This window comes from Elgaria multicarinata, chromosome 11 (assembly GCF_023053635.1).
Source record: "Elgaria multicarinata webbii isolate HBS135686 ecotype San Diego chromosome 11, rElgMul1.1.pri, whole genome shotgun sequence".
Lineage (NCBI taxonomy): Eukaryota > Metazoa > Chordata > Lepidosauria > Squamata > Anguidae > Elgaria > Elgaria multicarinata.
This window is the reverse complement of record NC_086181.1, coordinates 7087956-7112417: the sequence shown is the minus strand read 5'-3', so window position 1 is coordinate 7112417 and position 24462 is coordinate 7087956. Positions and strand designations below refer to the sequence as shown.

Here is a 24462-nt window from a genome sequence, read left to right as displayed (position 1 = left end):
ATTCATAGCATGTGCTATAACATGGAAAACTTTAGCAAACACTATAGGAAATTTTGTAGTCTTTGACTGGTTTGGACAATTAGCGGGGTGAACAAATCAGTATGGGTTGTTTCCCCCAACCCTGCACATACTGGTTACGCAACCAACATTTGCCTAATTACCTGCGCTGTGGGTTGCCATGTTGTCCGAACCCAGTGAGTGATGCAGCAGGGGTGGCTTTTCCCCCATCCTGTAAGCCATGGCTTGCAGCAGGGGTTTTGGGGTGGGTGAGAAACCACCCCCACCGAGTTTGGACAATATGGCAACCTCAGTGCAGCATGGGTAATTAGGGAAATGCTGGTTACATGGCCAGCATATGCTGGGGAAACAACCTGTGCTGCATTGCTTCCTCTGCTGATCAGTCCTACAAACACACACTTGGGGAGTCTCTTTGAAAAGAATGGGTCTTATTTCCAAATGAATGTGCATAGGTTTGGGCTGCACACCACATAATTGTATAGTATCTTGAAGAAGAAAGGGATCAAGAGAAAATTATAGTTTCTATATCCTTTCTATATGATAGACAAGAGGCGAATTCAGATCCTCAAAAAGGTACAATACAAGACAAAACCATTAATACTCTTTTCATTTTATTGTAAAAAAATGATTTGTTTCAATTTTGTTTAAACATACAAGCAGAATTTCTCTTTTAATACTCCCAGTTAACACTGTTAAACCTAAATGAACTGAAGCAAAAAAGATTTTTTAACAAAAAAACAAACATTAACAGCCACAAATTTGGTATTTACAAACTTTTTTTCCTTTATAAGATATTTACAAGACAACTAATTTTACATATTTAAAATGGTATCAAAAAGGATGCATTTGCAGACAACCACATGTCAAAGGGCAGAAAAACAAAGTGGGGGTTGTATGTGAGGGAGTTACAGACATTTTTTTTTAGAACTACCATAAACTCAGTTAAAGTAATATTTTGTTTTAAACCAAAGATCAGATCAAATTTGCAAAGGCTTTTCTTCAATACAAATTTCACAGTGCTGTACCTCCTATGGGGAGAAAGACTATTCTCTCTAGCCCACTCCCAAGCTAACATCCACTGCAAACTCTTTGTACAACCTCTATCCAATTCCACACATCTACCCATCCTCTTGTTAGATAGAAGTTGAATGTGTTAGTATTAAATGGAATTCTTGATGGGGGTGGGAGATATTTTGCTGTTGTATTTCAGGAGCACAGACTGCGGCATTTCTGGTAGTAGATATGCTTTGGGCTAAGCAGAAACTTTCTCCTCCCCACAAAATGGGATCTAGACTCAAGACTATAATCTTTCAAATGCTTTGTGCTTACTTTAGAGCAGGAAGTAGGCTTAAGTGTTAGCAGGGTCAAGCTCTGAAATCAATGTCTTTAAAAAAGCCTCCACTTAAGGCTTGTGTGTTTTATGCATCCAGGCTTGTAACTGCAGGGGACAAAAACACTTAAGGATGCATGCTGGCATGCTAAAAAGCAAAAGATCCAAATACAGCCGTATTTAAAATAAAGTTAGGCAAGCATTGTGCACTACCTCAACTGTACAGGCTACTTGGCAAAAGAGGCTCTGTTCTTCCCATTTCAAACTTGAAATCATACTTATGACCTTATAATGAATTTCACATTGAGCAGACTACCTTCTGCGGAAAAAGTATCCTTTTGAATTCCCAGGAAACATAGCCCAGAAGTGGAGCAGCAACTACTGGAAGTATCTGGAGGTTAGCAGAGGAAAACAAATTTGTTGAAAAACTGTCTACCTTACATGACATTCTTAGAATTTAAAAACAGTGGCATCATCCTGCACTGGGATTTCCAACAATCCAAGAAAGTATGACTTAGAACTTCTTTTTCTTTAAGTTTCATTCAATGCAAAAACGTTAAGTTTCACTGCTCCTGTAAGCGCACACATATACACACAATGGCGGCTTCCTACAAATTGTATGGACCAGGCAGATGAGCATGTGGGATTACAAAGGAATTCCCTGTTCTCAGGAGAGGATGAAGGTAGATCTAGGATCTACTTTAAAAATGTCAGCCAAGCTTCAGAATTACAAACCAATGTTTCAGCTGCTACTCTGGTTGAATTCAATGTAAACAAAAGTGGGGAGGTCAGGAGGCTGGTTCCCTCTCACAGGAATCACTTCTTGTAGCTAAGAGCATTGGCATAATTTCAATTCTAACATGAAGATATATACAAACTGTTGCAATGGATTTTATGCAGACGGAGGAAACAATCCTTTGCAAGAAAATTCTTGCACTTTGGGTGGAAGGATAGAACCCTTTCCCTCTTTCATTGCTGCTCTTCCCTCCAGGTTTCTTTGCTTGACCTGGGGAAGGAAGCACATGGTGGCTACTAAGTTCTTCCATTTTATGGCAGGCAAGAGGCATAGTCTGGGGCCTTTGGTGTAGCAGGGCAAGGCCTACTTTTGAGATGTTATTTGTGCCCCTTGTCAATGCCAGAAGTACCCAAGTTGTCCAGGCCTTAAGTGCCAGCTGGCCGCTCTGACACTCAGCACTTCCATTAAGAACACAGGACTGTATAAAGTTGTCTTCTGTTTTTTAAGAGCTAACAATTTAGCCCTCGCTGTACTTGCTGTTAAAACAACCCAGGAAAAAACTGAAGACAAGCTGGCATTGAATTGTTAACCCAGGGTTATGCCAAGTGTAACACAGTTGTCAAGGCATGCAGCCCTTCACTAGTAGTACTATGAAGTCAAGACTTAATGACCCATTGTCCTTTAATCAGAAGCGGAAAGCATGAAAAAGGTAAATTAGATCCATAAAAAAATAAAGCCACAGCAGCATATGAAGAACAAAATGAGGCAGAGGGAAATATATGAATCCAGATAAGGGTGCTTTTTCAAATAACAGCTCAAATGGAAATGTCTGTTTGCCCAATGTACTTTGCTAGGTAATACCCACCTCCATTTTAAGGCCCTTAGTGAGAAGCCTAAATATTTTTTTAAAATCATATTAGTTTTTAAAAGCAGAGGTGGGCTTCATGTGCGTGAGAACATACAAATGAGAACAGTTTCATTACATTGTTAAGCTTATTCACCATTCATGGTCTCTAAATCAGCCTTCCAAAACCTGGTGCCATCCAGATGTTGGACTATAACTCCCAGCATTCCCCAGACTAGCTGAGGGATGCTGGAACTTGTAGTTCAACACATCTGGAGGGCACCAGATTTGGGAAGGCTGCTCTAAATGGACTGTGCTGGCTGCCCCTGACCAGCACAGCTCAACTGAAATGCACCAGAAGTTGCCAATGTTGTCTTAACACAAATCTCCAGTACTTTCTACCAAGGAAAAAATGGAAAACAGGTCAAGAGTTTTGAGGGGAAGAGAAAGAAATCATATGTAAGCCTAAAAAAATATTTATAGCAAAACAAGAATGTACATCGAGGGGGAAAAGACTGACTGACATGACAGAACATATATGGTTCTTTGCCATTTGCTGCAGATAGGACAGGACAACAATCGTAGCAGAAATTTCTCCTAGTTGGACACGCCTATTTCCTGCATGTCCGGTGAGGCGTCTGTTTCTTCTGCATCTCCAACCTGCAACGGCTTCGCTCATCCAGCCATGGCAGTTCAAAGTTCCTGTCAGACAAAAGGTGGCCCATTGAAAGTGGTTAGTGATGAAGGGTGGAAAGACATCTGGCAATTAAAGTTTCTAGATTTTTTAAAAAAGAGTTGAAGCCATAGAGCTATAATTTGCATGGTATTTTAGAGAAAATAGAATATGAAATTGTTATTATCAAACCTGGAAAGAAATAGAGCAGTCTTGAGGAGAAATTGAGAATCGGAATTAGAAATCATGGCAACTTGGAAAAAAATGTCATAAAGTTGAGCTTCCATTAGGCATGTAAGCTTCCCTTGGCCATTTTCAGTACTTTACCGCTCTAGTCTTAAGGGAAAAAATCCTACAAAGCCATGGTTCTAAAGTTCCAAACAAAAACACAGAAGGACACAAAAGTGTGCAATGTATTATATTCATCTTTTGCCTAAGGACTGGAGAGTCCCAGCACCAGGATTTCAGAGTGAGAGCATAAAAAACACACCACAATCCAAGATTGTCACCTCAAATATGAAAAGGAACTACAACTACACTAGCCTTCCCCAACCTAGTACCTTCTAGATGCATTGGACTACAACTCCCATCATGTATTACATTATGTGTCCAACACTTCTGGAGGGCAGCAGGTTGAGGAAGACTGAGCTACACCATCACTGCCTTTTATAGTCCTACTATTGTATTTTCTGTAGTTGCATTGCATTAGGAAAGAAATTGGAAATAAAACAGTCAATATCATTATGCCCTTATTCAAATCGATGGTACAATTACACTTGGAATATAGTGTACAGATTCTGCGCATCACACCTTATATTGTAGAGCTGGAAAAGGTGCAGAAAAGGGCAACCAAAATGATCATAACTCCTTTATGAGGAAAGGCTACATTTGGGGATTTTTAGTTTTAAAAAAAAGTTGCAGGACCAAGCTAAATGTTCTAATTGCACATAGTGAAGCTATGCATGATTTGGTTTGTTTACTCCAATGTAAGCATTTGTATCCCCAATTCAGATCAGGATAGCATTGCTCCAGGAGGAGTTAAAACTCCCCCGCCCATTTTCATCCTGAAATTCCACCATTTCAAAGTACCTTAAAAAAATTGGAGACTTTTTTCTAAACACACGCATGGTGGAATTTCAGTAGGAAAACTGGTGGGGAGAAGGTTCTCTCTCTCTCACACACACACAGTGCTGTATTCTCAACCCGATCAGGGGCCATGCGCACTCACACTGCAGCAAATAACCCTATCATGCATAGCTTCACTATATGGGATTAGAAGCTTTAGTTTGGCCCTGACCAGAAACATGAGATTTATAAAATTATGCATAGTGTGAGAAAATAGGGGAGTCAGATTCCTTTACTTCTTTGGCCTCCCTCCTACAGTCTGGATGCATAGTTCCCTGACCCACAATGAGCCCCATCTCCTATGTGTCCCCTCCTACTACAGTGAAAATTGACTACTCAATGTTTCCTACCATGCCAGAGCTAGGGGCAAGTATCCTAGACTTTTTCTTTTAATTATCATCAAGCTAACAAAAGTGAAAGACAAACACTTTAGCAACACAACTGGCCATATTTGCACAACACAGTAAGCCAGAACTCTAAAAATTCTGGCTTGTTGTGAACAAGCTAATGTGCTCTTAATCATGCTTGGTTCCTCTTGCAAGTGGGAGTGGCTAAACTACAGACTTTCCATCAATGATTTTATTGTAATAAGTGAAATGAGAACTCTGGTTTGTCTCTCCCCAGGCCAGCCAAAGTCATAAGATAAGAACAAATCATGGCATACGACTCTGGCTGGTCTGGGGAGAGACAAGCCAGAGATCCCAATTTGCACATCACAATAAACTAAAAAGATAGGTTTTCTTTTACCAGTCCTGATTGTAGCATGCACCAGCTCACTAGTTCATTCACAATAAGCTAGAATTCTTTATAATTCTAGGTTGATGTGACATGTGAACATGGCTAATACAACTGATTGTATTGTACAAACTTCAAAGTGATCAACAAACTTCAAAGTGATCTTGATAGGCTGGAGTGCTGGGCTGAAAACAACAGAATGAAATTTAATAGGGATAAATGCCAAGTTCTACATTTAGGGAATAGAAACAAAATGCACAGTTACAAGATGGGGGACACTTGGCTCAGCAGTACTACAAACGAGAAGGATCTTGGAATTGTTGTAGATCGCAAGCTGAATATGAGCCAACAGTGCGATATGGCTGCAAGAAAGGCAAATGCTATTTTGGGCTGCATTAATAGAAGTATAGCTTCCAAATCACGTGAGGTACTGGTTTCTCTCTATTCGGCCCTGGTTAGGCCTCATCTAGAGTATTGTGTCCAGTTCTGGGCTCCACAATTCAAGAAGGACGCAGACAAGCTGGAGCGTGTTCAGAAGAGGGCAACCAGGATGATCAGAGGTCTAGAAACAAAGCCCTATGAAGAGAGACTGAAAGAACTGGGAATGTTTAGCCTGGAGAAGAGAAGATTGATAGCACTCTTCAAATACTTAAAAGGTTGTCACACAGAGGAGGGCCAGGATCTCTTCTCGATCCTCCCAGAGTGCAGGACACGGAATAACGGGCTCAAGTTAAAGGAAGCCAGATTCCGGCTGGACATCAGGAAAAACTTCCTGACTGTTAGAGCAGTGCGACAATGGAATCAGCTACCTAGGGAGGTTGTGGGCTCTCCCACACTAGAGGCATTCAAGAGGCAGCTGGACAACCCTCTGTCAGGGATGCTTTAGGGTGGATTCCTGCATTGAGCAGGGGGTTGGACTCGATGGCCTTGTAGGCCCCTTCCAACTCTGCTATTCTATGATTCTATGATATCTTCTAGTATTGACAAGCTTTCCAGATGCATGCTTTCCCTGGGATATCTATTATCCCAAAATACTGCAGATTTCTTCACTGCTTATTATGTATTGACAGCATTATCCTGACCTGCTTGTATCTTTTGAACATGCCAAAGAATTAATGATTATATGTTGTTTTTTCTTATTTTCCCCAATACTTAAGCTATTAACTTTCAAGCTCTAGCTAAGAGTTTCCTCAACAAGACTGTATTATCATGCCTCACTGAATTTCAAGAGTATTTCATCACCACCATGAACTGTGGAATCTAGGAGATGCCTATGCCATATTCACTAAATTTTTGAACTGTCCTACAACACTACCCAGTGGGATGCTCCAATGCTAACCTTTGATATGGTGATTCAGTTTTTGTGTTTGTTGTAGTATAATGCCACTGATACAGAACATTGTGGCATTTTTTTTATATTAGCCAAAATTGAAGCCCCACCCATAAAGATCTATCTTTATAGGGATGCAGAGATATGAATCTTCAGATCTTTTCCCCAAAGCATTAAGACTTTGTTTTCCATGGTCAAACAGCACATCAGTAATTTAGATTTTTCTCCCATCCAGGTACTAACCAGGCCTGACCCTGCTTAGCTTCCGAGATCAGACGAGATCAGGCGTGTTCAAGGTAGTATGGCCGTGTGTGCTGTTTTCCATGATCAAACAGCACATCAGTAATTTAGATTTTTTTTCCAGATGCTTTTGTATGGTACCCTATTTGCCAGCAAGATTTTAGAAGTCAACGGCAGATTACCACTTAATTATTATGGATTCTTTTAATTGGGCTTTGGGTTTGAAAATATTGCAACTATGTTGGATTGTGGTCTAATATAACAAACCTTTAAGTTCCATAAATAGTAAGCCTTTCTATGATAAATGGATTGTGAATCCTAGTCCTCTTAGCTCTGACTCAATTGGAAAGGTGAAGTATCACTTGCAACTGTAAAATCTAAGTTTATCTGGAAGGTAACAGAGCAAATAATGCATTGTGTAAGCAGGAACAAGATGACCCTCTCAAACAGAAAAGGCCCACAATTCAAGCTCCCTTGCTTCTGAAAAGCATGACTTCCTTTAATGTAGGTACTTCATATATAGATGTACTTACTGTGGAGTTAATTTTGGTAACGGTCGGCCAAATGCTACAACAGGCAAGTAAGGGGTGATCAGCAAGCTTTCAACTAAAATAAGAAAGAATATGGGAAAATGTTATGAATCTAGCTGCAATGTACACCCACATGTGATACATATTTGGACAACGTCTATTTTTATAAGGTTCTCCCAATCCTGCCCAGTCCAAGCTTTTGCAGGGACGAGACCCTGTAATACAATTTTTAAAGCCACTCACCATCATCTGACTCTGGGAAAAATGAGGTAACTTCAGGCTCAGATTCCTGAATTCCTTTCTTTTTATACATTCTGAGCTGCAGTCGCTGCAAAATCCTTTGCTCCCGGATCCGCTGAATATCCCACCTTGGGGAGCGGGGTGGGAGAAGAGAGAGAAAAAAATGGGTTTTAAACTTTATGTGAGGACATCTACGTTTCTGTAGTAGTCACTGTCCTCCGTTATTCTAGGTTTTTAAAAAACTGTCACAACAGCCTGTTGCCAGGAGTGCCACAGGTTACTTGCAACTACTGTGTATTAAACTGACTGCCTTCCAATTTCAATGAGTTATCCTGAGTCCTTGTATTATGACAGGATTACAAGACCTCTACTTGCTTGTTCAGTTCATTCCAAGACTTAACTGCTATCCTATGCTTTCCTCATCTATTCATCCACACAGCCCCCTCAACCATTCCACCAAATCCTGTATCAGCTGTCGGCAAACACAGATGACTCAAATTTGGAAGCCAGGATTTAATAGCTGCTCAAAGCCTTTAATATTATTCCATATCCCATTCTCCACCACTGCTTGCAGTGGATACAATCCTAGTCAGGACAGCTTTCCAATGCTGTCGTTTAGTGGCAGAACGTTCAGAAAACAGTGGCTGCCCAAGTCTCCTGCATGCAGTGAGCTGCATTCCCCTCTCACCTTTTCCTCCTCTTTTCATCCAATTCCAACTTTGCATGCCGTTTGGAGAAGACACTGTCATCTAAGTTCTGTGAAAAGTTTTACAAAAGGAAATTAAAAAACAGTTAACATTATCTATCATACCTTTTAGGACACCTGATTCTCAGAAAATTGCCTTTCTTTTCATCGGAGCTCTAACCACTCTTCCTACTCTGATGTGGAAAGAACCGCACCTGCTGCCTCTCTGAGGTTTGGGATACCACAACAGAAGGAGGAAAGGGGTACATTTCGATGGGAGGGAAAGGGAGGAGACTGGAGAGGCCAGGATATGAGCTATCCTGAGGCCTCTCCAGCATCCTTCCCTCCTGCTTTCGCTAGACAGGCAAAAAAGCGTATCTAATGAAAGCGCAGGGCAGGAGGGGCAAAGGTCGCCTCTGCTGCTACTCCTCCCACCCTGCATAGAATGACTATAAGCTTCTGAGTTCAGAGACGTACAATCATCACAACAGGATTCCGCTCTAAACTACTTCTTTTTGCACAACTGTTAAGAGACACAGAGCACTGCCAGGAAAAAAAAAGGCAACCTGAAAGATGCTTGATTAGGAGCAGAATTCTACAAGTCACAGCAAGAGCAGCCTGGCAGATAATTTGGTTAGGAAGGATCAGCAAAGTTTTGGTTTGTCTATTGATAGAAAACTAGATAAGAGAAAGGAAATTAAGCAGTAGCTGATACACAAAGAGCTATTGCAAGTGAGTGACTTTGCAGGGCGAGTCTTCAATTGGTACTTTTTTTGGGGGGGGGGGCTTTGAATAAAGTTTATATTACAGCCTGCCCTAAACTTACACAATATGGAATGTAAAACCTTGCATGCAAATAGCCTGCAAAACTACTACTTAAGCTGCCCTGAGGCACAAAGGTACCTGCTGTGTTGTAATATTTCTGGTACTGTTTTTGTACTTGCAAGAAGTTATATGTTGTAATGAAAACATAGATTACACATCAGTAACAACAACCAAAGCCCTAGAAACCACATCTCATCATAAACTCCAATTATCTACAAGTTTGATCTGCAGAGTTTACTTTTATTTAAGCAAAATATCAAAATAAAAGGTTGCTTGAACTAATAGCATGCCAGGGAATGTCAACAACCCACTGGAACTCTCCTAAAACAACTCCTCAGGAAAACAAACAGACTGAATGTCAGGCTTTAAAAACATAACTTTGAACCAAGACAAAATGGCTGTTTATTAGTCTCACATACACAAATCCCAGAACAAAGCCTCATTTGAGTTAACAGACCACCTTGCTTACATGAATAGCTGGACATACTCTGCGGACTCACCAGGAAAACATACAATGCTGAAGATCTAATCAATTGGTTTACCTAGAGGAAGGCAGCATGGGTTGTTTTACCTGGGGTGCAGATAAAACAGAATACCCATGCTGCCTCATCGCAAAGGCCTTTAAAATACTTGGCTGCTAAAGTTAAATGTGTTGAGGTTGAAGACTGATAGTTACAACTCAGATTTCAAAATATATTTTCCATCATAGCTATGGAGAACAACTGGTAAATATGGGAAAAGCATCTGGTGAAAGTACAGAAACGATAGCACAGCTGTCCAGCTTCCAATGGCCACATATGAGGAACTGTTCAGCAACTCTCCTCCTTCCATAGTTATTTCCTTGTCTTCCTATTCCCACTCACAGCTATGCTTCTCAGTTCTAGCTTTAATGTTATTTATCCACTGACATACCTCTAAAAGTTCCGAAGGATTCAGGTCTCTCAGAGGCTCTACCGTGTGGTCCCTCCATGATGGAACTGAAAAGGGAAGAGAAGTGTCAAAACTGCTAATTCTAAAGATAAGAAATCAACATCTGACAACGTAGCAACTCCACCACTATGAAGTTAAACTGCGTTCCAACATTTCAGTAGCATCATTTAGCAAAGTGTGTGCCTACACTTTCCCCCATTTTCACTTTACATGTGTATCAGTTCAATAATAATCCTGGACCTTAGAACTCTTTACAGTTTTCCAGTATCATTCACATGATGGCTTGTTGGTTCAGAGCCTTCACAGTTAAATTGTTTTAAAAGATTTCTGTTCCAGTTAAATTGTTTTAAAAGATTTCTGCTCTATCCCAAGTGCTCAGGATGAGTTACGTATCATCGCTCCATTTTATTTTCAAACACCCTCTAAGACCGAGATGATTTGCTGGAGAACTCCAGTAAGCTTTGTGGCTGAGCAAGGTTTTGAAGCTGGGCCTGTATTCAAATTCTGCACTCCAATCTGAGCAGTGTGGGATCATAGTTATTCAGTGGTGAGAAACCACTGACATTTATAGCTTTTTAAACACCTTGTGGTAAACAATTAAATACTAGACGGTAAGAATACCAATCAGGTTTTTTTTAAAAAAAAAACCCGAAGCACAACACATGAACACCATAAAATCAAGTCTCTATTTACAATATCCCAGAATGCCACAATCTAGAGCTGAATTACAAGACACTTGGTAGTTAGTACAATTTGATGCCAAATACAAACCAGTCCACTGCTGTTTTCTATGATCAAGTTCCAGATAAGGTCTCCCTCAGAATAATAAGTATTATCACACCAAATACATCAGAGCCTTCTTTTTAAGAACTACTCAATTAAAAGTTTCTGTGAACAAATAGGAGTCCATAAACCAAGGGTAAGTAATTTGTGCCCCTCCAGATGTTTTAGCCTACAACTCCCATCAAACCTCACTATTGGCTATATTGGCTAAGGCTGACAGAAGGACAAGTTGCCCACCTCTGCCAAACGTTACTAGCCCATAAAAGTCCATTTGCCCATGCAGAGCTATGTTAGTCATAAACTGTGGCCTGGAAGAATGAGTGCCAATTTGCTTTCAATTTACAAAAACGTCCCTATCTGGTCACCTAGAGATGGTCCTTATTTGCCACAAATGACTGCATGGGTGGCTGTTTTACAAACTTGCTTTAATCTTCTGCTGGCTACTTTCAAAATCATCACATTTTCCACAAGCGAACTGCATCTTAAAGGATGTCTGCTTTCAAGACTATCCTACTGACCATTTATCTGTTTGCACAGGCCACTCAAACCAATGGCTGATTTGGAACAGAGGCCTTCCAAGCCTAGTCTATTCAGTGAATCACACCAGGTCTTTTATTTGAGTTTGAATCTCCCCTAGCTAATCCTGAAGTATTGCTGAGAAGCCTGTAAGTCTTGCAATATGTCCTCTGCCACAGGATGGGCCATGAGGGCCACTGGGATAGATGGCTTTAAAAAAAGGATTAGACAGATTCATGGACAATTATTGTTACCCATTATACTGAAGAGGGAAACCTGTTCAGAGGCACCTGACTTCTGATTATTTGAGACTCATAACAGGGAGTGTCTATTTTCATCAAGCCTGACTTGTGCGTTTCCCAGGAGCAGCAGGTTGACTGCAGTTGGAAGCAGGCAGCTGGACTAGGTAGACCTTTGAACAGACGCAGCAAGGTAATTTGAGAGACTGCAGACACTTATCTTTATATGAGTTGGCCCCATAAAAAGCATTCTCCAAATCCCACCCCATTCCTAGTACAAGATAGCAGGAACAGGTCAAGCATACAAGACTAAGACAAAAGAAAGGCATGGAGGGTAGATTAGGCCTGTAGGTTCTCTGTTTGTTCTCTTACAAACATGCCAATTGGATTTTAAGAACAAGCAGCTTGGAAGAGGAAGAAGTTTCCACAATCTGCTGTGAAGAGGGGAAAAAAGCAATCTCTTTCTCAATCTTCGGAAGGAAATTGCTTCACAGCTTCCCTAAGAAATGTGCTTTGTTTGCCATTATGTAAAAAACACAAGAAAAACAGAATTGCAAGATAGTTCAGCCTACGTTCAAGCTGATGGAACAGGGAGTTACATCAGAAACTTGACATCAAACAAGAGATTCAGGCACTTACAAGTCTTCAGTATTATTGGGAAGAACTGGGAACCTTTAGAGTTGTATGTAGGAAGCTTTAGGAAGAGCTCTACTTCAACTCCCCAAACAGGAATGGTGACAAGTGGGGATCTCCTCCTTGGTTAGTAGAGGGCGAAGTTTGTTTTCCCTAACTGGAAGAACCCTGTTCCAACAGCATTCCCCAAAGGGCAGAATACTGAACACTCCCGAGCAAGACAATCTGTGAAAAAAATGGCTGCTTGTTGAGGAAAAATTAAGTACACAAACCCACACATATTAGGCCTTTTCCTTGAATGATATCTGCGCCATGCACTTTTTTCCAGGACCTCACTCCACATAAGGGAGTTTAGCAGATATGGGGAATTCCTCCTTTGTGAAAGAACCCCAAGCCTAACAAGAGAAGAAAAAAATGTGCTACTGTCAAAGAGATCCCATTTTCTCCAATTCCAAGTAATCTTCTTCTAAGAACGCCACCTACTGAAATACATAAGAAAAATGATGCCTGAACAAAATGGCTACTCTTTGGGGGGAAATGAGGGCAGGGGCGTGAAACAGTCCATGCATTAAATGTTTTACTACAAGCTCTCTTCCTAGTTCACTCAAGGCATGTGAGGAAGGGAAGACTAAAGAAAGATTGCTGTCAATCATATTTTCCTTCACTCTTTTCTCCCCGTTCTAAATCTCAGAAGCAGTAAACCACATGGAGTTGTTAACCATGAAAGGAATCAACAATTTGCTGAGGAGTGTGTCAACAATTAAAGAAGGAAATTATGAAAATAAGTAATTACTACACAAACGCTCGACAGGCCAAAGATTCTTGCTATCTGCTCCTTTGTCTGGAGGCAGAAAGTGCAGGAATTCCTTTCTCTTCAACTGGGGAAGTGTCCATCAAGATGCTCTTCTGGAGGTGTTTTGATCCTTCACGGTTAGACAGCTGACACTGTGCCAACACCAGGATTAAATGCTTAGACTTTTTGGTTGTCTACACTATAAAGGTAAACCAACTTCAATGACATGGCTTCTCTCTTGGAAACCTGGGAATTACGATTCTGCCAAGAGTTTATGATTTCTAAAAAAGAAATTCCAGCACTTTCATAAGACTGGAATCTCCAAGTCTTAACACGACACCCCTCCCTTTTTTTTATCCTCCACTTCCCCAGAGTTTCTGCCCATGTTCTTGTTAGCCATCTCTCCTTGCTAGGTAGGGTAAAAGACTCATTACAACAATTATGCAAATTACATAAACTAATTCACATCAACATTTACTGCACATTTTGCATAAGAGATTCTGAGTGCCAAATCTGAGATACCTTGATGGAGAGCTTACTTTATTGATGCAGTTTATACATAGGTTTGGTAGTTTGCTGTCTTTCTGCACTTGCAGAATGCTGAACAGTACATGAAACGATCTGACAACCGGGAATACGGCTTGCCAAAGGTGAGCAGATGGGAGAGCTTGTGTACCTTGTATGGCTAAATGGCCATCATTCATGGCCTCCAGTCACCTAATCATCCCTTACCTGTTTTTCTTCCACCACCAGCACTGCTTTGTGTAAAAGAAGAAAAAGAAACCGATAACCTCAATTTTTTTAAAAAAAACTTCAGGTAGCAAATAAGGCAAACTGAGAATATAAATACAAAGAAAATTTGCACCTACATTTGCATAACTGAATCTCAACACAGAACTTGTTCTTCGCTTCAGTGCAAAAGCTTGACTGTGCTGTGTTTTTGTTTAACATATCTGCACTATACATATAGTCTTGATGTCAGAATGTGACGTTAGTAAAAAATGGCATAAAACAAACACCATGCGACTTCTTAGCCTTAGTACAGAATTTAGACAATTCATCTTCTCTTCTAGTCAACTTGTTTTTCAGGCCCAAACTTTAGACCAGGGACGGGCAACTTGCTGTCCTCAAGATGTTGTTGGACTACAATTCCTAGTAGCCCTCACCACTGGCTATGATGGCTAGGGTTGATGAGAGTTGGAGTCAAAGAACATCTGGCGGGCCATGCATTCCCCACTCCTGAGTTAGACCCAACCTGTAATGTGAGGCCCATCTTTATTGTTTTTAATAATATGTCTTTTTCCTGCTCCTTCCTTGTCTCTTATTTCTATTATCTCCTCTTTTTCCTTTTTAAAAAAGTGACAGTGCTGCTGATGCAACCTACCTCAGGGCAGAGTGCAACCCTATTATGGACTGTAACCCCAGGTTAAAACCAAGGTCCTAATTGACAAGGCAAGCTGATTTCACTGAACAGCAGCTTGTCTCATAGATTGTGGGTGCTGCAGCAGCAAAGATTATTGTGAAAATTTCAACTCTAAGCATTTTGAGCTAAGCATTATGGCTCAGAGTGTCGCATGAACCATTCCTAACCATGGTGGCAACATAACCATGGTTTAAACATGCTCACTAACCATTTGCTGCAAAAGGGTTAGTGGCCTAACCATGGCTTAGCGTGTTGTTTGAACAGGCCCAATACGTGGGTCTCTTAACTGTATGTAAAAGAGCTTCTCTGAAAAATAGCCCAAGTGGTTTATAAGCCAGCTATTGCCTGAAATAGAAATACGGACAGACAAAGGCCTACATTATTCTGGTAGACTCCAGCAACACCAGATCTTTTGGTTACTCCAGCAAGTAGACATCTCTCTGCACAGCACTGTCTTGTGTTGCCTTTCCTAATCTACATCAGACAGCACATTAACTGATACTCTTCATTTCTTCACAGCCACCAAACACACATTATGAGACATCATGAAGGGGAGCAGATTGCTGACAAAAATGGATGGTTATAGCATACACTGTGAGCATAGTCAGCCACGCATTTCATGGATATTTAAAAATGGCACTACAGATCACTAGACAAGATGGCTGATGATCTTCAGATATTGCCCACACCCAGTCTAGAGCAGTGGGGGTTTCAGAAGTTTCTGTACGCCAACAAGACGTCTAGAACCTGCCACTCAGAAAGGGAATGTTGCCCTCTGGCTGTCTTCAAGTGTTTTGAAATACACTTAAGCAGATCCCAAATGAATGAGTTCCACGCTCCCTCCAACCCACATCAGGCCAAACACCACAAAGGCACAAGCAAGCCTCTTACTTGCTACAGTCTCCTCCTTCTTGGGAGAAGGCTCTCGCAAAGGTGAAGGAGGCGGCTGGTGCCACCGGCACAAGTACATTTCAGTGGTGGAAAGGTATGGCAAGTCTTCTATTTCACTGCAGGAACCCTTGTCCTTTGAATGGCACCCAGGTCCTTTCAAAGAGGCCGAGGATTTCAGTGGAGTGTCCCCCAATGATCGGATCTTCTCAGGAGTTTCCTGACTTCGCAGCTCCCGCCTGCTAATTGATTCAGTTAAAGAACTGCTGGGTTCCTCTTTCAATGGAGAAGCCTTTGGCGTTTTACACTTGACTTTTGAGAATTCAGCCACCAGTTTCTTCACTGGCGTTTTCCTCTCAGCACTTCCAAATACAGACTTTCTGCAAAAAGAGAGAAAACAAGTTTACAACAGCAAATACAGAAAAAGCTGCCAAAGAACTACCAGCTCCTATCATCAAGCAGCTTAGAAATTAGAAACCATGTTATATTCACCAAATCCCCAATGGTTTTTAAGAAAAATACATGGACTTCAGAAGAGCTTCCAAGCTGTATTCGAACTTCAACAAGACCATCAGGCCTCACTACTTGGGATTATGACAAACTGCAATAAGTGCTACCCTGTGGCTCCTGCCAAGCTGCAGATATGATGGCATCACAATACCAAATCTGGTATGAAAAGTCTAGTTTGAAAGAAGTGCCAATCTCAAACTTTTAATCAACATTAAAATGAAGAAGCCCCTGGCTGAAAACTCACTTCAGCCATCCTTACATGGCTAGCTCCTGCATCTGCAGTATGGAAATAATAAAACTGACCTGTCTTATGAGGATGTTGTAAGGATTACTAAGACTATATGTAAAGCATTTTGGCTATACAAAAGCACTGTAACATGCTAATTGTTATTATTGATCCATCTAGGCAATTATTATCTAACCTGGCTAGCAAGTGCTCTCCAAAGCTTTCATTGACTCGGTTCCCAGTGTTGATACTCCAGATGTGTGTCAAGAATTGAACTGGAGACCTTTTATAAACAAACAACATGCTATACCACTGAGCTATGCGCTCTTTCCCTCCTCGTCAAAAATGGCAAACAAGACATTGCAAGTTAACATCTGGACCCAAGTACTATTTTGCACATATAGAGGACCACTCAAAGAAATATTTCTTGTGAGTCACTCTTAAGAGATAATGACCCTGTTCAGATGACACACTAAGCCATGGTTAGGCTGCTAATGCTTTTGCAGCAAATGGTTAGTGGGCGTGCTTACATGCACCATGGTTAAGAATAGTTCACATGACATGCTAAGCTATAATGTTTAGCTCAAAATGCTTAACCACCGTGGCTTAAGCATATTGTCTGAACAGGGGTGATGATAATGGGGGACATTATTTACACTACAAATGTAAATAGGTTTGAAACCGGGTCAGAAATCCTTTGCCCATTCACAGAACAACAGTTTTCAAATTGCCATAGCTGAGAACCCTGACAAAATAGGTTTGTAAACATACAAACTTTGACTTTACCGTTTGTGACCCTTCCCATTCCTTCCATACGAAAAGTGTTTCAAAGGCAGCGGCTGGGATGTGTCCAGGAGCTCTTGAGGTGGGCATTCTATAGGCAATTTCTCTGGTACTTCAGGATCGACCTTCTCCTCTGTTTCATATCCTTGAAATATCTTGTGTTTCTCACGCTCATTGTCCTTCTTCACCAGCTGCATCCTCCTTTCCATACGCTCAATTCGAGCAAGGAGCTGACAATACAACATTGCAATATGGATGTTAAACGTGATCAATTGAACATAATATTCCCAATTACTAAAACCCACTCTCCTTTGACACTTAATGGAAACAAACTGAGAAGTTCTATGCAAGTTCCAGACTTTGAATAGGATTAATCTTGCAATATTCAGTAGTAAATGCTGAACTTGTGTCCAAACACAAGTCTTAACAGGACTAGGCCCTATTTGGACATGCTTATGCCCCATGATATTGTTTTCTGAAGTGGGATTGCCAATCCCCCTCCCATTTTCAACTAAAGATAATTAGGGCTAGGACTCCATTTGACTAATGAATATCCACCCTACACTTGAAATGTTGTGCGACAATGTTATCCAGACTAGCAAACACTGCACCTCTTTGCCAGGATGCATCTGTTGACTACAGAGAGAATACTATGGTAATTGCTTCCATTGTGAGAATTTATATGGGAAAATATAGCACAGGACAGTTTGGGGTATCCTTTCCAGAACAGCAGGGGCAGCTCTTTTTGCCAGGAAGAGGTGAAAGGGATGCAGCAGTAAAAAAGGAGAAGTTGGACAGCAGAGGAGTAATTACAAATAACCCTTGCAGCTACACCTTATATTGTTTTCCTTTATTAATGTGAACATAACTTTCTACATATATATTTCACCTTGAATGATATACATCTGATGGCATATTCATAACTTCAAACCATAGAGCACCAGACTCCCACAAGTACACTTTTGTCTCAAATACATTGGCCATGCTAACTGGAAATGATGGGAGTTGTAGCCCAATACATCTGGGGGGCACCTGACTGGGAAAAGCTAAACTATAAGGTAAGCACATGTGCCATCTCACTTCCTCGAGAACCACACTTCCTCGTTAAAAACACAAAATAAATAATGTTTCATGTTTACTATTACTTCCCAGTTCATAAGCCACACAGGGGCTGTTCACACAATATGCTAACCCACACTTAGGGTTGACTATGAGTTCTGAACTGTGGGTTGTTTGTTGAACCATGGGTTAGCATGTTGTCTGAACACAGCATTTTATTTTATTTTCTGCAGGCTGTGTTATTGCGTTGTCTGAACATAGTCAGGGTGGCTTGTTAACTATGCAGTGTGGCTTGTTAACCACCCTGAACAACCCAACAAACCACTGAGGGTGGATTAGCATGTTACGTGAACAGACCCACACTCTGCACTAATCCCAAAGGGTTATGATCAACATCTGCATCTCGAGCTCAAGGACAGAATAATTCCTAAAGCAGCTGCACAGAAACATGGCAATATATACAGCCATTCATGACAGCAAATACAGCATTGTTTGAAGACTTGGACACAAAATTCAGCTTAGCCATGAATTCAGCACAAAATGTTTGGTAAGCCACTCTCTTTACTTCAGCTCCCCATCTATAAAATGGAAGCTAACAGTGGTCTATATCAGAAGGTTATCAGTTATCATTCTCCTAGGCCCTTGCTATCAAAGCTCTGACTTCTCCATTTCTCTTTGTCCTCTTTTCCTCACATAGATGACAACATCATTTTATTCTCAACAGCACCAGGCACACTGCAACCATAAAATAAATCTGTAATACTAAGAGAGTTGCATGAGGGTCACTGAAGATTGCAAAGCATTTGAACTAAAAATATTCATTTTTTAGCAAGGGGCAAAGAACCAAACTAAAGTGTACAGAAATGTAAAGTGATGTTATGCCAAATGCAGAGACTCTCAGCTTTATGGTAAGACTTAAAAAGTATTTTTAAATAATCTAAAACATCTTCTGCAAATCCTCCATTTTAGACTCCAGTGCTGCAACCAGCATGAAAGGAACTGAGAAGATCATTTTGAACAGGAAGAAACCTAGATTACTATGAGTGGTGAAGTCAAAGGAGTGCTCAAGTATTTGTATGAGTAAAACCAAAATGCTCTGTAGAAGCTCTAATAGTTTGGGCACCACCTCATAAGAGGAGAGGTGTGGCACATGGTGGCAAGGGAGGGAACCACTGCAGGTACTTTGTAAACCTGCAGTCAGCAGATGCAACAACAACCCAGCAGTTCTAGTATCAGACGGACTCAGAAACTTTGCATTTATTTGTGCTGTCTGCATTCTAGTTCTTCAAAGGTTGTGTGTGTTTTTAGCTTTGCAGGAGCATGCAAAGTACTCAGTCTGCCATCATCACTTCCTTGACTGCAAAACAGCAGCTGGCACCTCCATATTGCTTAATTTTACACAGGCCTGATGGGAAATGGTTTTTTTAAAAAACACTCTGTGTTGGATCACATCTCTCTATCACAGACAGTAGCATATTAAACTGCAGCCACATCCTGCAACCAGAAGCTAATGCTATTGCCTCACCTCACACACTATTCAAACACAAACCCTGAAGATCATGCCTAAAGGGGGAGGAGGGATAAATACTTTCCTTAATAATAATGGGTGCAGCAGCTGCAGAAACTGGGAAGAGGGGGCTATTTTTAGGCTGCAGACGTGCCATGCATACAGGCCAGGATTACAAGCTCTTTGTGGCAATTTGGGGACAGGGATGGCGGTGGGCAGGAAAAAAGGCATACCAAACAGCTATTTCTGGGACTACAGTTTAGATGTGTACAGTGTGCACTAAACTACCTTTGCTGCAGATAGTAGTTGTCTTAAAAAAGAAACAAATAAACCTTCATCTGCAGCTGATCCAGAGGATCTCTCCTGTGCCTCATTCAGCTCTTAGGGTGACAAAGGAAGTTTGGAGTATTCACCCCACCCCACACAGTAAACATTCCTTTACAGATGGGATCTCTATATAGGAGCAAAACTGTCCATTAGCACAACTCTTCTGTTGTAAGGGTCAGGGGTTTTGAAGAGCTGAGTTTGCCAGATGAGGGGGGAGTTAAGCTAGGGGTGCAGCAAGCCAGGGCTAAAATGGAGAGCAGCACCTTGCAAGAGTACAACACCAAAACCATTTGGTTATAGTCATAATAATAAAAAAGTGGGCTGGTTCTTCTCTTAAAAGGCTGAGGAAGGAAAGCACCTACAGAAGGGGATATGAAGGGGCGGCACTAAACCTACAACATCTTTAAAATACACCAGTTCAATGATCTTCCCTTCCTGTCCGCATGGCATACACTGCAGTGGGCTGCTTTGCTTAAGCTGCTCTCCTCCTCTCCCCACACCAAGCTGTCGCAGCCGTAAGGGAGAGCCGCTTTAAATTAACCCTATTTGTATCACATAGCTCTCAACAACACATGCCTGCTGCTTTAAGTTAACTCTGCTGTTGCCACTGTACTGCTCTAGCCTTGGGGCCCCATAAGCAGCACACCCTCGCCTGGCTAGTTGCTGATTAGCTCCTTGAGAACTACAACCTCTCCCAGGTCCACTCCCACCCACTGTGTGCCTGGGCTATTCCACTGCCCTTAACTCCACCTATCAGCTAACCAAACTAGACAGCAGGTTCCTTAGCTTAACCCTCAGGTTGTCGACCCCTTCCTAGTTGCTTGTTAACTTACAGAGTGCCAAGGCCTAATTAAAATTTTGGCTCCTGTAGGCTCCATTAACTGCTAGCCCCATTAACTGCTAACCCTTCAACTGTCCTTGAATATTAATTCTTTAATTGTATATTCTATTGTTGGAATAGCTTGTACTACAATTCTGCTACTAGCCTATAAACAGAAAGATCCCATTTTAAAATTTTATTCAGCCTTCATTTGCTTGCCACCTTTAACCACTACCATGCTAGGTTTTGTTATGTCACTTCAGTTTCAGACTATGCCTCCTAACACCATCAGCAAATCCTTTCATTAACCACTCTTCCACCTGCATCCATTAATCCTCTACTTGCAACTACTCAGTCACCTTATGACCACTACTTTCCACATTAACCCTTAAATTGGCACAGGTTTCTCAAGGCCCCATCTGCATTGGGGGGACGGGGGAATGAATACGATGGGTGTTGCAGAATAGGGACTAGATGAAATGGCCTTCTGCAACGACAAAATTAAGCCTAACTTCCCCTAGTTATTTGTCTTGATTAAGCACCTCTTCCTGCCCCTGCCCCATTACAACGTCTACATTAGCTCCTTCCTAGGCCAGGTTTCAAAGTTATATACACCCCTATTCATCCCTAAATTGCCAGCAACAGTTAACCCTACTCCAAACCCACTCCGAGTGAACACCTGTGCCCTCCTCACTTGATCAGCGCCCATATGCCCCTGCGATGATTTACATTAACCCCTCCCACTGTGAATACCAGGATCCGAAAGCATGCACGCGCTCCCCCTTCACTTCGACTAGCGCAAACCCAGCCCATCTCTTATCCGTTAACCCTTGAAACGCTACATCTTTTTTCCGACTCCCTCCAACCTGATGAGCGTTAACCCTTTCCGCCCCCTTCCCCAACATCCAACTCACTGTGTCCCTCTCGGCCTTGAGTTCCTCGATCTCCTTCTCCTTGGCCTGCAACTGTTGCTGCTGCTGCTCGATAAGGTCCAGCTGGAGCAGCAGGATCTGCTTGAGGCAGGCCGCCTGGCTGGAGGCGCCCCCGCCGGCCCCCATGGGGCTCTTCCGAAGGCTGCTTCCCCCACCGCCACTACCACTGCTGCTGCTACTACTGCCGCTTTTCCACTTGCCGCTGGGCTCCGAAGAGGCAGGAGATCCCCCCGCCGCTGCTGCTGGGGGTGGAGGAGGTTGTCCAGGCTCGGCCGTGGCGGAAGCCGACGACGGTAGCGGCGGAGGCGGGGGAGAAAGAGCCGCTGGAGCTCCTCCAGGTCCGGCGTGGGGCCCGATGCGCTTGCCGTCCTTGGCGCCGGTGGCGGCAGCAGCGGTGTGTCCGGGCAGCACCGCCTGGTACTTGGAGGGGCGGGAGCTGCCGGCGGCATCGCCCACGCCCGCCTGCCGAGTGCTGCCTGCCGGGCACGGCGAGGGCACCAGGCCGCCCCAGCAGCAGCCAACGCCACCTTCCTGCTGCTGTTGTCCAGGGGCCGCGGCGGCTGCAGCCGCCGGGATGATGGCCCGGCCCTTAGGGCCCGCCGCTGCAGCAGCCACTGGGGCCGGCACGGGGATCTGGTTCTGCGGGGGAGGCGGAGGCTGGCGAAGATGCGGCGGTGGCGGCTCCTCCTCTTCCTCCGGGCCAGACTCCAGCAAGCCCGGCCCCGTCGTTGTTGTTGCCGCCGCGGTTGCTTTGTACACGGTGGATCTCATAACGATGCAGCACCTTCAGGCTCCAGATTCTGCAGCAGCAGCGGCGGCGGCGGCGGCGCCTCCTCCTCCTCCTCTCCGCGCTCGGTCCGAATCCCCCACCTGGACCCCTCGGGGGGCGCCGCCGTCGTCGCCACCCGCCCCACCAAGACCCATCGCCTCCCTTTCTTCCTGCACTACCTTTCCCTGGCCGGTTTTACCGACTCACCAACCCTCTCTTCTCCCTGTTGCTGCAAAAACCATCCCTTTATTTGCTTCTCTTCTCCAAGCCCCAAACTATAAGGGGGGGGGAAGGGAAAAATGGGTTCTACTTCGCTGCAGGAAGAGGAAAACGGGAACCCTCTCCACTCCCCAGGGAGTGGAGGAATAACTTGCTAACAAAACGAAGCAAAACTCTTGGTTTCCTTAAGCTATTGGATCCCACAACTAATGTTGGGGTTCACTTGTCAGGACTGTTTTTTCCACCGCCCCCCACAACAAAGGATAGTTGGGTACAAACGCAATCTACCCAGGCCTGCCTTCTGCAAACAATGGGGGTGCTTTTAACTCCCCACCACTGATATGAGAATGACACCCTTCATTTCTCCTAAAATGCCCCCTTGTTAAGAGGGAGATGGGTGCTCCCTCTTACTAAGGGATGTTTTCGGTTACTTTCCTTTTGATGGACTCTGTAGTTCTCGGGGGGGGGGGGAAGTTTTGTGGGATCCCACACCTAATATGCTCGGGAATATTATGCTCTGCAGTAAAAATGGTAGGGAGGGGGACGTGTGGCGTGACCAACTCAACTCCCAAGTAAATATTCTTAAAGAAGGAATGGAAGAACGATATCGACTCGTCTGAAAACGCGTCTGGTCCTCTATCTTCCAAATGAAGGGGACCCCCAAAACTATCAAGAGCACTCTAGGCTTTCCCCTATTCGATATATTCTGGGTTTTTTCCTATACTGAAATTGGAAACTAACGGGTTTCCTCCCAAATATCACTAGAAGATTTTCCTCAATACTCTCTGGGGATAAGGTCCCCCCCTTGAATTCAGATGCCCCCTTTAATGATGTTTATGGGGGGGGGGGTTTGTTTTTAGTAAAAACTCGGGTTTCTCCCACCACCACCCTTTCCTTGCTGCAACCGATCAAGGGAATAAAGATTAAAATGAGGTAGGGAGAGTATTATGGGGAGAGACAACCTTTGACTTGCAAGACTGGAACTTCCTTCAATGCTAATTATAGGGGACTAAAATAATATGGGCGAGCTCCTTTCTACATAGGGCAGCGAAGCAGTACGGCTCCCCACCTCCTTGTCGGATAAATAGGGGGTCTTCCTCGCCCCTCCAAGTAATGGGGGGGGGAATGTGGGGCCTGAAGCATACAAGGCAGGCGCGTGAATCTTAGGGCTCCCCCCTTCCTCCTCTTTTCTTCCGTCTCCTCCCTTAAAAAACCTAATCCTGAGTCTCGTCACACTGACACGGCGGAGCGCGGGAGGGGGAAAGCGGGGTTTCGGTGCAAAAATCCGCCGCTCCGGTTCTGCTCAATCGGTTACCTTTAAACGGCCGCCATGGCCTGGGACGCCTCCCGCCAGTGCGCATGCGCCAACCGCCATTGGGATGGAAAAGGAGAGAGGCACCTTGGAGGGGGGAGGGGCAAATATCTGGTTATGAGGCGAGGAGCGGAGGGATGAGAGAAAAGGGGGAAATGGAGAAAAAGGCGGGGTGAAGGCTGCACACACCCAAGTAGCACAACATACAGCCTTGGTGTGGCTTCTCCCACCGCCTAGGGCGAGAGAACACACCCGCCGTCGCCCCCTTCTTCCCTTTACCGCGTCGCTCGACGGTAAAGGTGAGAGGAGCGGCGTGGGGTGACGTGTGCGGGGCGCCCTGCCCTTACGAATAATACTCATTTACTGAATACAACCAAACGTGGAAAGATAAGATTCAGGAATATAGGAAAACTCCACTCTGGAAACAAGTTAACGTGGTATAAAGTATTCATGTCGAACGCCGCCTTTTGTATATTTCAAAA

General features: G+C 43.2%; 1 protein-coding gene across 1 annotated transcript; it reads right to left on the bottom strand.

The window, feature by feature from the left end:
• Positions 1 to 1196: 1196 nt before the first annotated feature.
• MSL1 (MSL complex subunit 1) lies at positions 1197 to 23998 on the bottom strand. Its single transcript, XM_063138045.1, has 8 exons — positions 21663 to 23998; positions 17039 to 17265; positions 15520 to 15896; positions 10224 to 10288; positions 8490 to 8557; positions 7805 to 7929; positions 7565 to 7637; positions 1197 to 3630 (listed from the first exon to the last, which is right to left on the bottom strand). The coding sequence occupies exons 1-8, from the start codon at positions 22449 to 22451 to the stop codon at positions 3540 to 3542; spliced, it is 1815 nt and encodes a 604-aa protein (XP_062994115.1). The 5' UTR covers positions 22452 to 23998; the 3' UTR covers positions 1197 to 3539.
• Positions 23999 to 24462: the final 464 nt, after the last annotated feature.